The 14,841-nt window shown below is 36.6% G+C and overlaps 5 protein-coding genes across 5 annotated transcripts; all 5 read right to left on the bottom strand.

The window, feature by feature from the left end:
- Window positions 1-1,332: 1,332 nt before the first annotated feature.
- On the bottom strand, window positions 1,333-3,761 carry EV154DRAFT_552188 (uncharacterized protein). Its single transcript, XM_051605038.1, has 5 exons — window positions 3,619-3,761; window positions 2,849-3,024; window positions 2,383-2,483; window positions 2,147-2,329; window positions 1,333-1,792 (listed from the first exon to the last, which is right to left on the bottom strand). Exons 1-5 carry the CDS (start codon window positions 3,718-3,720, stop codon window positions 1,767-1,769), a joined length of 588 nt encoding a protein of 195 aa, XP_051457051.1. The 5' UTR covers window positions 3,721-3,761; the 3' UTR covers window positions 1,333-1,766.
- Window positions 3,762-5,579, bottom strand: EV154DRAFT_511058 (glycosyl transferase family 4-domain-containing protein). Its single transcript, XM_051601771.1, has 5 exons — window positions 5,527-5,579; window positions 5,107-5,443; window positions 4,893-5,037; window positions 4,629-4,842; window positions 3,762-4,569 (listed from the first exon to the last, which is right to left on the bottom strand). The coding sequence occupies exons 2-5, from the start codon at window positions 5,310-5,312 to the stop codon at window positions 3,833-3,835; spliced, it is 1,302 nt and encodes a 433-aa protein (XP_051457050.1). The 5' UTR covers window positions 5,313-5,443; window positions 5,527-5,579; the 3' UTR covers window positions 3,762-3,832.
- Window positions 5,580-9,798: 4,219 nt separating this feature from the next.
- On the bottom strand, window positions 9,799-11,521 carry EV154DRAFT_444357 (uncharacterized protein; the record flags this gene model as incomplete). Its single annotated transcript, XM_051597055.1, has 3 exons — window positions 9,799-10,673; window positions 10,744-10,836; window positions 11,119-11,521. The coding sequence occupies 3 exons, from the start codon at window positions 11,519-11,521 to the stop codon at window positions 9,937-9,939; spliced, it is 1,233 nt and encodes a 410-aa protein (XP_051457049.1). The 3' UTR covers window positions 9,799-9,936.
- A 66-nt stretch (window positions 11,522-11,587) lies between these two features.
- Window positions 11,588-13,318, bottom strand: EV154DRAFT_511046 (acyl-CoA dehydrogenase/oxidase). Its single transcript, XM_051601770.1, has 6 exons — window positions 13,245-13,318; window positions 12,573-13,181; window positions 12,414-12,510; window positions 12,255-12,348; window positions 12,112-12,193; window positions 11,588-12,059 (listed from the first exon to the last, which is right to left on the bottom strand). Exons 1-6 carry the CDS (start codon window positions 13,275-13,277, stop codon window positions 11,748-11,750), a joined length of 1,227 nt encoding a protein of 408 aa, XP_051457048.1. The 5' UTR covers window positions 13,278-13,318; the 3' UTR covers window positions 11,588-11,747.
- Window positions 13,319-14,828, bottom strand: EV154DRAFT_511044 (aldehyde dehydrogenase; the record flags this gene model as incomplete). Its single annotated transcript, XM_051601769.1, has 1 exon — window positions 13,319-14,828. A coding segment is annotated over one exon (1,439 nt), but the record flags the coding sequence as incomplete, so codon positions are not given.
- Between the last annotated feature and the right edge of the window lie 13 nt (window positions 14,829-14,841).

Here is a 14,841-nt window from a genome sequence, read left to right as displayed (position 1 = left end):
GATTCGTATTCACTATTTACAGATTAAGCTTTGTGTACTTATACAGTTTATGCGAGCATTATGCTGTAAGATATAAAGCTGAGAAGGTTATAAATTAAAGGTAAAATATTACCTAATCTTATGAAGGGTGTATTTTACCATTAACTCAGCAAAGTTAAAATATAATTTACTCAAACTAACCAGTTACGCGAAAAAACGTTGTTGGTAGGTCTCGTTTCTTATTCGCGTTTTTTCTTTTTTGAAGGTAGATAAATGAAAATAAGAGATAAGAAAAGAAGCGGCAATATGTTTCTGGCCGCCAAATTTATGAAATATATATTCCTGAGAATATTCAGCAGTTATTACAACGTTTGTTTAAGAAAGCTTTGAATTTCTTCAAACAGAGAACCAGACGTTGTGGAAGAAGAGCTTCAACTCGTATATAAGCAAAATAATTGGATGTCATTTTTTTTTTTTTTTCGTTGTTGGAATATGAGTCTGCAATAACTTTCATTTCTTCTGGAATGATGAAATGGATTTCTGTCGCAATGTATTTTATACATTACTACGCGCTTAGTGTCAACGGTAAGAAGATATATCGCTTGATTGATAACGACATTTGGTCACCCCAACAGCACAAAAAGATGGTCATTTTTGGGTGGGTGAGGAACGGATGTCCTTGAAATCTTTCAGCTCAATGCATTCGGACTTCGTTTCAAGTACATCTGCGATGCCATTAATCAAAACCCATCAGCTGTCCTTTCCATCCAAAATGGATACGCCAAGTTAGGCTGTTACAACTCAATTAGGATTGTCACAAAGTCGATATCTTGGGCAAGCGAAGATGATAATCGTCTATTAATGGAACATCTAGACTCTCTTCCTGACCCAAACAGGCAAAGAAAGCAATAAACTCCTTGGTTTTAATAATACCTTTCTTCTTCTAGCCATGCACACATTTATGAAGAAAGGTTTCATTTAAACATATTTTAATACTATCCGTCCCTCTTTTCCCAGACCACCACCTCCAATCTTTTGTTTGTCCTTGGAGCAAGTGACAAAAAAGCCAGGTTTAAATATGGCAGCCAAGAAAAACTAGATCATGACCCATCATTTGATGTCGTGTACTGTGATAAAATCTAAGGGATTGCTGTTAAGAATGTTAAGCATTCAAAAAGGTCGGCTAGTTTTAGAGATGGAGCGATGATTGCGAGATTGTTTGAAAAGAGAGAAACTTGGTTTCAGTTTAACATGCTAGTTTGTGACTGGTCATCATTAAGTCCAGAGACTCCCAGGCGTCCAAAGGGATGCAAGTTGTCTTGACTAACCGTACTTTTGTGAAGCGTTTTTGATGGTGGCAAATGCTAAAGGCATTTCAAGCAACCAGGAACTGACCAGTATCGATTTTTCAAACAGAGTATAACTATTTCGTCGTCTACAAGTAATGTACAAATTTGTGCTCTAAAGCCGCCGATCAACCATAAAACATTAATGGGTAGCCACTACTAAGTAATTGTACTGGAATCCAGTGCTTCAAAAAGTACAGAAAAACTTTAACGCTTTTCAAATGAAAACTATGAAGATACGCGTTGTTGGATGGAGTTTCGACGGTTAGGTTTTCTTATATTGTACAAGTCAAATGTTTTTCGAGTAAATGTTTCTTGGTTTTCAATTTAGTGGAGACTGACGTTTTATTAAGGCCTCTCTCTTCTATTTAAATAATGTGCCAGCCATGACTTGTATGAATTTGCCAAACATTAATCGTATCTATTTTAGTCTGCCTAATTTCAAGGGGTTCCAATATCACTGACAGCTATAATAAAATTATATTTAGACGTATATAATATGTAAAGAAAGCTGTTAAAAAGACAAGGTATGAGGCTGAAATAAAGTAATTGAGGCATGGTCATGTAAAACACAAATGTCCAAAAAAAAAAAAAAAAAAAATGAGCGGACTTTTCAGAAAAGATAAATTGAGTGTAGAAGCACAGGAAAAGGGGAAAAAAATGGATAATTGAGAGGTGACACAAATCTGGCCAAGATGTAACCTCAAGCATGGTATTGCCTTTTTAGAAGCTGACCATATATTGGAACTCCAAATGAAAAAAAGGTTGAGTTTGGTTTTATTGACAAAGAGTTATTAGGGTACATTTTAAAAGGGATTAACGTGCGTTACTGTTATAGTTTTCCGAAGAACGCATAATTTTTTCACTTTTTGTTCGTAAGAGAGTGGTTTTTCGACTGATGGAATTAATCATACCACTGTTTGTTGAATTAGTGGTTTGGATGGCACCTGGTTGTTGATGAAGATATACTCCATCTTTATAGTGTTGGCGATAAAATTCTCGGTCTATAATTTAGTGTCATTAAGAAAGAATGGTTCGTATAGTAACTAATATGTACCTTTTTGTTCGAAATCTGGAGATGTTACAGGTCTACGTTTAGTATATTTTTCGATTCTCCACATTTCGACACTAGATTTGATTTTTTCTATAAATCCCATTCTAAACGAGAATAAGTTAATCGATAATTGGTATGGGTGATTGATTATAATTACTTGATTTATTTGATTTTAAGGAGAGGAGATAATTCAAAATGAAATGAAATTGGGGAATTGATGTACGAGTGTATAAAAAAGAGTAATAAAATAAAAAGTAAAAGGAAAAGAAGAGCGTTATAAAAACAAATTTCTTTCGTCCCACCAAAAACTTAAATAAAGAGTAGAAACATGCGGATGTTTAAAAACCGATATCCATCATTGTCTTTCATTTGATCGACTTAACAAAAATCGACCAAGGTATGCAAGTGGGTCTGAAGGCCTATTTCATTATTAGCCCTGAGTCAAGGAGAAAGCATAAGTAATGCTTACCGTTCTGTTGCTAACAATTTCAGTCCCTCTAATAGCGTTGGCACAACTGTTGAATCTAAATATGATCTGGGCGTACTTCCGCCATCAGAGTGTTTGATTCCCATTGTATTTATTCCAGAATCATTAGACTCAACATTTCTTGAGCTGTATTGACTGTAACTCGATTCCTGCATTGACTATTTAAAATGAACATTAATATCCTAAATCAGTTAAATCAATTCCAACAATCGCTACTTCTTGTTTAATGTTTAACCCGTTTTGTTGAGTTGAAGACGTATAACTACTCGATTCCAAGTAACTATTGAAGCTAGAGTTATGATCTATACAAGATTCCAATTCGACTTTACTTACTTTTGATTATTTGACATTATGTTTACACGGGGAAGAAAAACAAAAAAAAGTTATCTACTCGGAGACCATTAATTTTTCATTTAAAGTCCATTTTGGTGTATTAAATAAACTTTGGCAATCGTTAAATGTGGTCTTAACAAACATTTAGAGTCATATGTGCCATAATTTTCTGCTCAGTTACACTTCTTACACATACCACTGTTGATAAAAAATGAGATGTTGTCATTCACGGTACCAACGCTTCTCAGCCTCCAATGAATTAAGTTGAGCTGACCATAGTTAGATTATTGTAAAGCGTATGACTGAGCTTATTCCCAATATGACAAGTCTCTCTTTGTTGAGGATCTTTTATTATCTACACATGCCCACTTTGATATCAAAAAACAACGGTATCTCTGTATTTCATGATATCGGCTTACCTGGGTGCAGTCTTTCTCTCCGAAATGGTCGACAATGTTTGCATCGTTAAATCTAATGCATACAATATATCTATTATAGAAAATATGTCCATAAATACACATGCAGCAGATAACACTAGAACTCAGTTATTAGAGCTCATGATAATATGCATAGGCACTCCACCGCGAACAAGCGTATTAAAATGATATATTTTACAGATGAAACCTTTTATTATTAATATACAAGATGAACAAGTTTATAGCGAATAAAAAAAGCAAGTAAGCTTGCACTGACTTGGATTACCAATATAGCAATTGTGGTATTTCTTTCAGACATGGGCCCAAAATACGCAAGAACCAAGTTCAATAACGTCAAGTTGTTACACTCGATGATTTTGCCATCCTTGTCGTACTCAAACACCTTTAAAAGGCCCAACCCACGCAATATTTTTAATGCGATATTTCCTAATATTCCCATTGGTTTCTTATCGTTTGGTCGCACAGTTGAGCACTTTAATAATCCAGTATCAGGGTCTAGACGTGGCATTCTGTGGCGTGGGCATTCAAGTAAACGGAATAATTGAGGACAGGAATAAACAAAATTGAAGATCTGAGGAATGAAAAATAAAAGCAGAGTCTTGGAAAAATGTCCCAGAATACCAACCACTGCAAGTGTCATGCCAGAAAAATAGCAAAATGTGTCTCCTACAAATAGTGTTGCTGGGAACCAGTTATGCCACAATAAAGCAGATGTGACTCCCACAAACGGAAGGACAAAATACAAGCTGAATAAATGTGCTTCGACACTATGTCTATCCGGGTTGTTAAACACATACAATAAATCATTTACAATAACTGATAATCCAATCACAAGCGCCTGTCCTGCTTCGATACCGTTGATACCCGCTAAAATATTGATACTATGTGTACAGAAAATAATCAACATCCCCATATACACATAATACAATGGTCCTGTACAATATTATGTCTATATTTTAGCACTCCAAAACTTCCAACCTGAAAACCCTTACCTAAATCCACTAATTCGCCCAAATAAGGTCTCAACTGGATCGGCATCACGACGTATGTCGCTCCCTTATTTGTATAGTAGAAAATCATTAAGGGGATACCAGCAATTGCTGGGAACCAGACTTTATATCTCCATCTTACGTCCAATACATCATCTGCGAAACCTAAAAGGATCATGGATTGAATAGCAAGCATTGCAGATAATATTTCGCCCAACTAAAACGCTATAAGAAAACGGTCCCTTTCCCTGTAAAAAAGTGACTTACCTTATTATAAGGAAATGTGCCGAAATGGGGATCGTCCTCATGCACAACATGAGCACCTTCAAACCAGTTGATAAACGGAAACGGCATGAACAGGAATAAGGTGATAAGGTATATAATAGCTGTCGGTAGGCCCATAGTTTCAGGTCTAGTTCATAAGAATTTAGTTTAATGAAATTTTCAAAAAACAGAGACCTTCTTTCAGTTTTGAATTTACAGTAATGTCTTGCTCACTTTTAGTAGATCTCGGCCAGAAAGATTAGCTTTAATAAAGCTGTCTCTTAATTTAGGTAAAGTTGAGTACGTGCATAATCCAGCGATAATTGACATGACAATCGAGATTATTAAAGATGTATGTTCACCTCGCCAAGTAAGGGCTGCTGTCAAACTGAGAATTGACATGCCCACCAGAACTGCACCCATATTAAATAATCACGTTTACTAGTGTCGAATGAAACAAAAGAAAGTAATATAAAAAAGTAATTTAATCAAGGTGTTTGTGTTGCCACGTATTCCAAGCGCCGAGACACATTAAATTTGATTGGCCCTAACAACTTCATTCAATCAGCATAAACGAGGTGGAATATACCTTGCACATGCATTTTCATGGCCATTGTGCGATACCATAAATATTTACATTTTAGATATTTAAAATTCCAAATAGTGGCTACGAAAACATCTTTATGTGAGCTGTTACTAGCAAGTAATATTCTTACGTGTCCACTTGACCACACTTATAATATGTAGTATGTCTATTTTATGATGAATGTGGTCAAGAGTCATTGATATAACAATCCGCGTTAAATGACATCATATTTGTTTTTTATTTAACTACAATAACTAGTAGGATAAAGGTAAATATACAAAGTAAAATTTTGAGTTCTCAGATTTTGCTTCCATTTATCGAGCCACTATCAAAGAATGGGACGATTGTACTTCACTTTTAAGATAAATCGACCGCTGAGTTATTCACTATAAAGACAAGCGCTGGCAATGCTTATATCTTTTAGAGAAACCGCTATAAACAAACCTCTTCGTGTTTTTGCCTACACATGGATATTTATTATTGCATATATTGTCTTTATTTTGCTTGCTTGTAGATTTTCTTATTCTTATCAAAAGTGCACCCTTCTTTCATATAAAAGAAAAAAAAGGGGGGGGGGGAGGTATTTATAGTTATTTACAGCGTGGGTAAAGTTATCGAATCAATGCAGTCAATCTATCTTTTAGGATAGCAAATAACCCTGAGTTGTGAATATTTAATTCAGGATATTTTACGTAAGTGTTATGATATTATGTGCCTGTCTCGATCATGGATCGATGGGATGATTTTATAAGCGATTTTATATGTTAAACAGTGCGACTTTAGTACACTACCGACCGCTGCTTAAACTAGATTGTGAGCATATGCAAACCATAATTTGCTTATTTGTAAAGGCCTTTCTTCCATGTGAATAGTACTACCTTAACTGAGGCCTTCTGATAGAGAGATACCAATTATAGTACCATATGTTTTTTTACATGATCCCGCCTGAAATCTTGGAAAAAGAGCTTTCAAAATAGGTTATTTGGACGGGGTCAAATCCATAATGTTTAAAACCTAAAGAAAAGAAAAAATAAAGCTCATCTTCAGGTTAATGATCTCATTATTTCAAAAAAGCTTGTAGTGATTGTGGTCTTTGATGAAAAAGCACCATGTAGAAGAAGTGAGATAGATTAATGTACATTTATTTCAGTATTATCGGTTTCTATTCACTCTAGAAATATAATTCTTAGCAATATTCAGACTTCTATGAGCAAGGAGAATTAGTAATTATTTAAACATTGGTCTACAGATTCAAAAAGAAACCTTTATTAAGTAAAATGCTCTTTATAATAGTGGTTCTTGACTGAGCACGAGCTGGTAAAAGGTATTTTTAATAACTTTCTTCTTCTGGGGATACCTACCTACACATTTTCATATTATATTGTCAAAAGGGCCATTCTTTAATTATAGATAACAAGAAGGGATAAATATATTCCAAGGCAATAGAGCCGTTGACATTCAATTCATTTTGATTCCAGAGGGAGCTTTTAGGATGATCAAAAGTATTTAATTATCGATCTATGTTGCAAAATTATGTCAAGACATTTTAGTTTTAATGTTATAATAATTAAATAAAAAGAATTATATCTTGTCACATCTACGAAAACCTTTTGTAATCCAAACCAGCAAATGGATCAGGCCGTGGTCAGTTATATGATACGACATTTAACAGGTAGATAGTAAGCATCATTATCAGTATTTTCGAATGCGTCTTTTGAGATAATTTCAGTGTTCAAGGCGGGACGATGATGTAAATTTGGCAATTAGGAAGTTTTCGCAATATCGGTTTATGACGGATCAGATTCGGAAGTGCTTTTGGCCGTGAAATTCGATAAAATTTACACTGACAACATTCTCCTCCAATAAATCACACCATAAATTTAGGATCGTCATAAACAGGATTTAAATGAATAAGAGCTCGGCCCCCAAATATTTATGGAGTTCTCGTTTCGGTGGAATGTTTACCCCCCCTTTTTTTACCCCAAACAATATCCCTGAGTAGCTCATATGATGCAAAATACATTTATTGCGTGCTCACAAGTGGATCTGCCATCACAAGTATTGTATAAATCGCTGTTGGTGTGTAATATTAAAAAAAAAAGTGGTTTATCCTCCGCCGTCATGTTTGTGTAGTATGAATTTCTTTTCGTTGTCTCAACATGACACAAAGGTCCAGAAGCTGCAGCAAGTTTACGGAACTCAAGTTGATCTTTTCCTCCGACTCTAAACCATGTGAGAGTTAACAGTGATAATTGCCGTATTCATGTTCCACCAACGCCCATTATCATTGCAACATTTACGTTTGCCATCTGTTTGTAGTATTGTCTCCTAAATACAATTGTTATTGTTGAAATATATGATAATGCTACTGCTTTTTTAATACATTTAGTAGGCGCCATTAAATATTGACTTAAAAAAAAAGGAGTAGGGGGAGGGGAGGGGAGGTGATATCTTAAACGGAATGAGATCCGCAATATGATAGATAAGACGACCGTTTAATGGTTACTAGAATATTTACAAGTGTATACTCCAAGCCTCACAGTCCAATTTTCTTGTTATATGGTTACATTGAAGACTTATTAATTATAATGTAATGACAACAAAGATTTATCAAATTACCGGCCCTTCCTTTACCCTTCTTCGAAGGCAATACTCCATGCAGGGGGATGGACTAGACAATTTACTCTACTTGGAAGGTCGAGTAAGATGTATTAGCATTAACTAGAGCCGTTCACAAAACCTTCTTTTCGAACACGAGCAAGAAGAGCCGATAAAATGTGCGAACTTTGTGTGTAATAGATAGATGATAAAGTGGAGCATAACCATCTAGCAACGTAGTCTTATAGAAACCCACATAACCTTTAAAGGAGATGCAGCTTAGCCGTGAAGCATCTGTGAGACAGGAAAATACATGTAAACTCTCGGCCCCTTCAAATGGGGTTAGGTCCCAAAAAAAGTCTAGGGCCTTGAAAATAGTTTGTAAGTGCTACAAACGAGTTGTGTCAGAAGTATCAGGCCTCAACCAATTTATCCCAAGAAATCACATTTTTATGTTTGTATCTTTTCGGCTTCCTCTCGTTTAGCAGACTCCCGTTAATTTTATTAGATGTTGATTTAGACTCCTTTATTGAATAACTGGTATTTCAGTAATCTACTGTAAAAACAGTACACAAACTTAATAATCTCACTTCCATCGCGATACTTGTATTAAATGTCAATTTTTTGACCACGAGTGCTTGAAATCCCGAACCAGTTTTTTTGACTTCTTATAAATTCTGTAAGCTAGATTTGATGGTGATTACCAATGCTTTTACATAGGTTTATCCTAAGCTTAGTATACAATAGAGAAGAACAGAGCCATTAATGAAATACACCGGGACCATACCCCTTTGTAATTTTGAGTGGCTCTTGTCGTCTCAGCTTCTTTACTTAAACTATTGGCGATACAAATGGTCGATCACTCCGCCTTTACAATATCTACATCCACATGGTTTCTGATTCGGAGTAGGCAGCACGTTTTACTTGGCATGTTTATTTCTATCAATCACCATCGGTACTTTAAATTTTTTTAACTTTTGGCAAGAGATAGCATCGTCTAGTTTTCTATATTCAATGCCAATGTTTATGTAAAGCATTCAATGAGAATGTTGTCAAGTGGAAAATGAGAATAATCTGTTTATCTGTGCTGTTTACGATGGTGAGTTAAGAGCAGGTTTACGTCATGATTTGGTCATTCATAGTAAAAAAGGGTCATACAAAGTGTATATTAGGAATTTCCCAGGCTCAAAAGTCGCCACATCATTAAAGAAGCATTGGCCGGGATCAATAAAGGAGAAAGATTTTTTTAATTTTTTTCGGGTTGTAAACAATAAAGAATGAATCTCGTTATTTGTTGACATGGAGACGGGTTGCACTTCGCCTCCGAAAATAATATATTGATTATGACGGGAATCGAAATAATTTACAGCGTTTCACACACACTATGTTATACAAAAGCGCCTCACTGAGTAATATTTTAGGTTTTATAAAACAAAGAAAGTGTGTCCCTTTTTGAAGCATTCGTTTTTCTAGCGAAGCACATATTTTTACATTTGCATTTTGTTGAGTATGCAAAACGATGCATACTTGCGGATGATAGCTATACTTATATTTCGAACGAACGGTGACAGAATAAGATCTCAAATGACAGTTAATAGCAAGGAGACGCCTTTTTATGGTCATATTGCAGAATACATAGTTAGCGGAACTTTTGGGATGTTTCGCACGGGGAGGAGGGAGATGCAGCCACTTTTGGAAGTAATTAACAAAGACGGGGGGAAAAGATTTAAAGTTACGCAAATGATTGGGGAATTTTTATTGTAAAGAAAAAAAAAAAAAAGGCGAAAAAGAAAAAAGAAATTAAAAAAAGAAAACTGATGGAAAAAAAAAAGAAAAAATATATGGGGATATGAAGAGAGATGATTACATGGCTTGAGAGTTTGAGTTATCCCACCACCAAAAAGATTTATCAGAGTTTGAACTATTGATCAAGGCAGATTGGATCAATACATCATATAAATCTTCCATATAAGAAGAAGAAAGGGGTGGTGAATTAATAAGAGTAGGGAATGAAGATGAAGTGGATGCAAGAAAGTTATTTGATATAGACAAGGATGAGTTTGTTGATTTGATTGTTGTGGATGATGAGGAAAAATCACGATCATCTGGCATAAGGGGGAGTCTGTAATCATCATCTTGGATTTGATTGGTTCCACGAGGCATACAACTTGCAAGTTGTACAACAGATAATAAAAATTGACCAACGAGAAGATCCATGTATTCATTTTTAGGCTGTTGTTGTTGTTGTTGTTGTTGTTCTATTTTCTTGTGTTGATTAGAAAGAATCGCATTGTAATCCCACACAGGCATAATTGCGTTAGATACAAGTATACAGTTATCTTGTTGACGATATGAGTCTGTTGCTTTTGTACCCATAATACTGATATCCTTATTCAGGTTGGGTTTTGGTAACGAAGAAGATAAAATACGTGGTGACGATGAAGATTTTTGTGATAAGAGGATTTGGTTCTGTCTTTTCAGGTTATCCATCTCTTTGCGTAGTTTTTTGTTCTCTTCTTCAACCTTGACTAGTTTATCTTTTAATGCTTCAGCTGCCATCTTGTGGTCATTTACTTGTCCCTCCAGAGTAGAGATATACTCTATATAAAGAGAAGAAATTTTTTTAATTAGTACAAAGAAAGTATAATGAAATTTTAAATGTAAACAAACCTTTTCTTCGAACTCTAAAATTTCTTGCTGATAACTTATTGCGCAATTGACGACGTTCTTTTGGTGTCAATCTCTTCAAATCAATCCCATCTGCTTCAGCATAAGCTTCCAGTGAAATCGATTCATCTGTCATAGAAGCAAGCGAATCTCTTCTACCCACGTTTGTCATTTCCGAAGATAAGGGTGATGTTACATTGTTATTACTATTCACCGCCGCCGTTGCTGCCGCTGCCGTTGAAACAGCAGCAACATTCGTATTATTAGTAGCAGCAACAGCAGCAGCAGAAGCAGCAGAAGCAGCGGCAGCAGCAGCCGCGTTCATTTGTTTGGAGATGGTCTCCAGGGTAGTAGCATTTTCTATCGCCGTGATATCACTTGTTGCGACAGTTGTAGGGGATAAGATAGGGAGGGGCGGCATAGAAAAAATGTTTGATGGCGCAGCAGTGGTTTCATTGACTACGGCGGGAGTATCAATAATAGGTTGAAATAAAGAAGGTTGCTGTTCCTGTTGTTGCAGGTAGTGTTGTTCACGTAACGCCAACTGTCTCTTTGCAATTTCAATCAACTGCTTTATCTGTTCAGTAGTTGGCATACTTGAAATGGGCTCCATCTTGATTTCTGGTTCAATAGTACTTGCTTGTAGTGGCGGTGTTAAAGGTTGTTCTAACAAAAAGTCAGGCTGATGATCAAAGAAATACTCTGATGAGAAATCAGTTGTATCTTCTAAGGTTGTGTGGGTATCAACCCAATCCATGTCAACAATGTCTTCAAAATTCATGATTAATAATGTAAAAAGAAAGTAAAAGAAAGAGAAAGAAAATAATAAATTTTTGTGAGAGAAAAAAAAGGGAAAAAAAACTAAAAGTCACATGTGCACCCGTCTGATTTCGCGTTATCAAACAGGTGGGAATCCTAAGCTGAGTCCCATTTTCATTGGTTGGTTTATTTAACTCTTTTTTATCATACACAAATCGGCTGAATTAAGGCAAACACGTAAGAGAGATTTATTTGAATTGCTTATTAAACTCTCGACCAATCAACATTCGTCTAATTTCACTTGTTCCTGCACCAATTTCATACAGCTTGGCATCACGCAATAATCTACCTGTAGGGTACTCGTTGGTGTAGCCATTTCCACCGAGACATTGGATTGCATCAAGAGCTACTTCGGTTGCTCTTTCGGCGGAGTACAGAATGGCTCCTGCGCAATCTTTGTTACTAATATTACCTCCGTCGCAAGCACGACCGACAGCGTACACATATGCACGAGATGCATTCATTTTAGTATACATATCCGCCAGTTTTCCTTGCATGAGCTAAATATTATTAGGTATTTTGTTTATTGTTTATTCTATTTGGCTCGCTTACTTGGAATTCACCAATTGGTACACCGAATTGACGACGTTCATGGACATAGGGCACGGTGACATCTAACGCAGCTTGCATTAAACTGATGTGATAAAATTTAGTATTAGTATATATGTCAGTGTTTTATGTGACACAGTATTTACCCTAAAGGTCCGCCAGAAAGCACAAGACGTTCAAGATCTAATCCACTCATCAAGACATAAACACCCTTATTGACTTCACCCAAAACATTCTCGACTGCATAAACAAGTTCGCTGTAAGCAGTTGGAATCACAAAAGATCATATACATGCTTTTACTTACCAGGCACTTCGCAATTATCGAAGATCAACTCACAAGTATTTGAGCCACGCATGCCCAACTTATCAAACTTGGGTCCAACAGAAAACCCTTTGAAGTTCTATCAAGGATACGTTTAAGAAACAGTTTCATCTCAAGTTTTTTTGTTTGTTCATTGTTTACCTTTTCAATCAAAAACGCCGTAATTCCCTTAGGTCCAGCTTCAGGGTTCGTCTTTGCATAGACCACCAAAACATCCGCATCAGGACCATTGGTAATCCAGAACTTGTTACCGTTTAACACGTAATGATCTCCCTTTTTATCTGCACGTAACTTCATATTTACAACGTCAGACCCAGCTCCAGGTTCTGACATGGCAAGAGCGCCAACGTGATCACCCGAGATCAATTTAGGTAAATACTTATCCTTTTGAGCTTTATTACCGTTACGTGTGATTTGATTTACGCACAAATTGGAATGTGCACCATAACTAAGAGCAACTGAGCCACTAGCTCTGGAGATTTCTTCCATAACGAGCGTGTGTTCAAAATAACCCAAACCGAGACCACCATATTCTTGGGGAGCAGTAACACCCAATAAACCCATATCACCGAACTTTTTCCACATATCCATCGGAAACTCGTTCTCTTTATCGATAGCCCCGGCACGAGGAGAAAGCTCAACATTAGCCCAGTCATGAACTGCTTGACGAAGTTCTTCTTGCTGAGGTGTCAAACCGGCAATGGCTGCGTTATAAGTCGAAATGGATCGAGTGGCTGTCTGTCTTGCCTTCTACATAAGATAAATTAGACCCCGACAACGAAAAAAGAAAAGATGCATGTCTATGATACATACAGTAAGGAGGGTTTTTGAGACTCTACTAAACATCTTTTTTTTATTATTGTTTGTACAAGAAAGAAAAAAAAAACTTTCGTGAGAAAAAAGATTCTCCCTGATTTTTATATCTTGTTGTAATAATTTCCCACGCTATTTCTGGGCATCAAATACTCATCATAATGCTTTTCTCAAATGAAAATTCATTCAGGGCTGATTTACCTAAATCTTTTCCGATACCAGACATGTTTCTACCTCCAAATGGTAAAGAAGGAGGCATGATGTTATACATATTGATCCACACTACACCCGATTTGATCTTGTTGGCGGCTTGATGTGCCTTTTTCAGATCGTTGGTGAAAATAGCAGACGCAAGTCCATAAGGCGATTTATTCACTCTTTGGATCGCCTCGTCTAAACTATGATATGGCTTTAATATACTTAAAATAGGTCCAAATATTTCTTCACAAGCCAAAGGATCGCTATCTTCCACACCGGTATAAATCGTTGGTGGTACGAAATATCCATTGGCTGCTGTGGCTGGATTTAGCTCGCCTGTCATTGTAGGTGGACGGTCATTCACGTATTTCATGACACGATTGTACTGATTTTCGTCAATTAAAGGACCATATAAGTTATCGCCTTCAACACCATCCAGACTTGCTTTCCAAGAACTTCTTACAAATCCGGTTAATTTCTCCAAGAATTCGTCATGGATAGACTCATGCACGAATACTTTTGAAATAGCACAACAGTTTTGGCCCGCGTTAGAAAATGCTCCCATGGCAATATCTTGTATGGTCTTTTCTAAATCACTATCTTGACAGACAATCACTGCATTTTTGCCACCGCATTCTAATGTGAGTGGTGTTAATCGATTCGCAGCACGACGCATGATATCTTGACCTACAAGTGTGGATCCTGTAAAAGAAGTCTTGTCTGTGCGATCAATCAATGCTTGAGATACGTGTGCTCCCCCAGGCAAAACATTCAGTACACCCGCTGGCAATATATCGGTTGCTAATTCTGCCAAAGCTAAAGAAGAAAGCGGGGTTTGTGGTGCTGGCTTAACAATCGCACAATTACCAGCTGCCAATGCTGGACCTAATTTCCAGCCTGTGAGTAAAAGTGGATAGTTAAATGAGGTAATCAAGGAAACTGTGCCTAGAGCTTCTCGTGTTGTATAGGCATGCATATCTGCAAATTGTTGGGAAGAGCCATAAATTTTGTCACAATAGCCTGCGAAATGACGAAGACTGTCAACTACATCGCTCATTTCATAAAGTGCATCAGCAAGTGGTTTGCCGGTTTGAAGTGATTCGATTTGTGCCATGTCGTATTCATTCTTTTCAAGTTGACTCGCCAAAGCCAACATGCGATCCCGTCTGAATGTAGGACTACTTTGCCATTCACCACTCGATTGTTTTGCACTGATAAGCGCTTCTTCTACTTGACTAGGTGATGTTTCATACACTGTGATGTGTTCGGCCTTATTAACCGGATTGACCAATTTACGTATATGATCGGAGGATGGCTTCACAAATTGTCCATGGATATACGGCGTTAAAAATTTCTTGCCAGTGATAGGCCAAAGTCTAGACATTCTATTAACAAAAAG

The sequence above is a fragment of the Mucor mucedo genome (assembly GCF_025094135.1).
Source record: "Mucor mucedo strain NRRL 3635 chromosome Unknown EV154scaffold_53, whole genome shotgun sequence".
Taxonomy (NCBI): Eukaryota; Fungi; Mucoromycota; class Mucoromycetes; order Mucorales; family Mucoraceae; genus Mucor; species Mucor mucedo.
Note: the sequence above shows the minus strand (reverse complement) of the source record. Positions and strands in the feature narration are given on the sequence as shown.

Coding starts and splice junctions, on each gene's coding strand:
- EV154DRAFT_552188 (XM_051605038.1), bottom strand. CDS start 3,720: ATGTGTATTTATGGACATATTTTCTATAATAGATATATTGTATGCATT. Junction 3,025..3,618: donor GAGAGAAAGACTGCACCCAG/GTAAGCCGATAT, acceptor CATTTTAAATAG/TCAATGCAGGAATCGAGTTA. Junction 2,330..2,382: donor TCCAGATTTCGAACAAAAAG/GTACATATTAGT, acceptor ACTAAATTATAG/ACCGAGAATTTTATCGCCAA.
- EV154DRAFT_511046 (XM_051601770.1), bottom strand. CDS start 13,277: ATGTTTAGTAGAGTCTCAAAAACCCTCCTTACT. Junction 13,182..13,244: donor TCTCAAAAACCCTCCTTACT/GTATGTATCATA, acceptor TATCTTATGTAG/AAGGCAAGACAGACAGCCAC. Junction 12,511..12,572: donor CGGCGTTTTTGATTGAAAAG/GTAAACAATGAA, acceptor TATCCTTGATAG/AACTTCAAAGGGTTTTCTGT.
- EV154DRAFT_511058 (XM_051601771.1), bottom strand. CDS start 5,312: ATGGGTGCAGTTCTGGTGGGCATGTCAATTCTCAGTTTGACAGCAGCC. Junction 5,038..5,106: donor AAAGTGAGCAAGACATTACT/GTAAATTCAAAA, acceptor CTTATGAACTAG/ACCTGAAACTATGGGCCTAC. Junction 4,570..4,628: donor GGGCGAATTAGTGGATTTAG/GTAAGGGTTTTC, acceptor AATATTGTACAG/GACCATTGTATTATGTGTAT.